The 2,093-nt window shown below is 36.4% G+C and overlaps 1 protein-coding gene across 1 annotated transcript; it reads left to right on the top strand.

Annotated features, from left to right (window-relative positions):
• Window positions 1-1,104: 1,104 nt before the first annotated feature.
• On the top strand, window positions 1,105-1,841 carry LOC125583767 (chaperone protein dnaJ 11, chloroplastic-like). Its single transcript, XM_048751262.1, has one exon. It carries the CDS (start codon window positions 1,162-1,164, stop codon window positions 1,645-1,647), a length of 486 nt encoding a protein of 161 aa, XP_048607219.1. The 5' UTR covers window positions 1,105-1,161; the 3' UTR covers window positions 1,648-1,841.
• The last annotated feature ends 252 nt before the right edge of the window (window positions 1,842-2,093 follow it).

The following is a 2,093-nucleotide window of genomic DNA, read 5'->3' as shown; positions in this document are numbered from 1 at the left end:
TCGTTTACGTGTCGCGCGACCTGCGATCTACGACCTGCGACCAGTCGCGCGATCAAAATTTTCTTAATTTTTAATCGCTGTTTTTTCGGACGACTTGAATGGAAATCCGCGACTGGTCGTGCGATCAGTCGCGCAACATCAAAACGAACAACAATATGCGATTTGCAATATACGACCAATCGCAGATCGCATGTCGCGCGATAGGTAAACAAAGAGGGCATTTATCGTGTAATCTAGCGAAGAGAAATTTCTCCACAGATATATATAAGAAAATCGCATAAATATTTAACAGTATATGTTTGTATGGTGGGAGGCAAACCTTAGATGTATAGAAAGACTTTTCATCTACCTTCTAAAAATATATTTCTGTCTTCTCAATATCCAACAAACAATGTATGGTCGAAATAACGTCTCCATACAAGTAGATAGGACTGGACATTTTATCCGTTAAATTTGATTCGATTCGTTATTCGTTTCGATTTGATCTGAATTTTTTGGAATTTCGGATATCCATAAACTTTCGTAGCAAAGCAAATACTAAAAATCAGTATCCGTTAAATCTGAAGCAAATCACAAATATTAAAATTTTGAGAAGCGGATATCTGATCCGATCTGTCAATATATAAATACATGTATATTTTGATTATATTTAAAGTTTTTAATGTATAAAATTATATAATTATTATTCTAACATATCTTATTATATAAAGTTTGGTTTTTCGAAGTTGCTAATTAACATGATTGTGGCACATGACAATTATATATTTAAAAATGTGACATGTGTTAAACTATCTCATAATCAAAAATATATATACTAAAATAATAAAAATGATTTTTTCCTAAAAATTAACTATAAATATTATTTAATAGTCTTATTATTATTATTATTATTTATTATAATGTTTGTTTTAAAAGTTACTAAAGATAGAGAATTATAAAATATAAATTTTAAATTTTAAGCAAAAATGTTAAACATTAAAAATTTAAAATTTATAGACGAAAAAACCGCCCGGTCAAATCTCTAGTGCAATTTAAAACACTAATTGAGTATTAATCAAGCAATTGCTCCCTATAAATAGATCCTTCCACTACTTCTTCAGTCTGACTTTCCCTCTCCAACAAAAACAGCAAGCGCAAAACGCAGCCGTTTCCATAGGAAAGATGTTTTCTTCTTCTCCAACTTCTTTCGCTAATACAATCCTCTCTTCTCCGCCTCTCTCCCCCGTATCTCCGCCATCTCGCGCAACTCGGATATCGCCTCCTCTCGCATCCGCCTCTTTCTCCTACACCTGCGCGGAGGACTCTCCCAGACTGCATCAGCTACAGCGGCGTTTGACGACGGCCACCGCTTCGCTCTACGAGATTCTTGAGGTTCCTCACGGCGCGAGCCCCCAGGACATCAAATCGGCTTACCGGCGACTGGCCAGGATCTGCCATCCCGACGTGGCGGGACTTGATCGGACGAACTCTTCTTCTTCGGGGGATGAGTTCATGAAGATCCACGCGGCGTACTGTACGCTTTCTGATCTTGAGAAACGCTCTGTTTACGATCGGAGGATGCTTCGGCGGAGCCGTCCTTTGACCGTCAGTACCTCCGGGATGGGAGGTTACGTTGGTCGGAACTGGGAAACTGATCAGTGCTGGTAGCGAGTTGACTCGGTGGCTGAGTTTTAAATAGGAAGCGATACTTATGGGCTTAACGTTGTAGTTAATATTAGTAATTAGCTTACACGGACGTGGATTAATGTGCTATAACCTTGGTTCCGTGTTACGTAGGATCTACGTGTTTTTACCTTGTGAATCCTTATATTAGTCAATGAAAAATATATAACTCAGTCTAATTTCGTTCTTACGGTTATCTATAAATTAATTAAGAATATGTTTGTTTAAGAACTTATAATATACTCATTTCCATGCAGATGCAAAAGTAATCAAGAAACAAATCTTATATGAATTATGCCCAGGTTAAGATTAAGGTTTTGTTTGTATGACTGACGTTATAATTTTCTTATAATATACCAATAATCAAGAAACAAACTATATGATATGATTTGCTTATAATATACCGATGTCGGTTTGTAACAATACATTTC

The sequence above is a fragment of the Brassica napus genome, chromosome C3, assembly GCF_020379485.1.
Source record: "Brassica napus cultivar Da-Ae chromosome C3, Da-Ae, whole genome shotgun sequence".
In the NCBI taxonomy this organism is placed as follows: domain Eukaryota; kingdom Viridiplantae; phylum Streptophyta; class Magnoliopsida; order Brassicales; family Brassicaceae; genus Brassica; species Brassica napus.
The sequence above is the reverse complement of the archived record's forward strand: the minus strand, read 5'-3'. Positions and strand labels throughout refer to the sequence as shown.

What these genes read in the sequence shown, in the direction of transcription:
- LOC125583767 (XM_048751262.1), top strand. Translation starts at nt 1,162, where the DNA reads ATGTTTTCTTCTTCTCCAACTTCTTTCGCTAATACAATCCTCTCTTCT.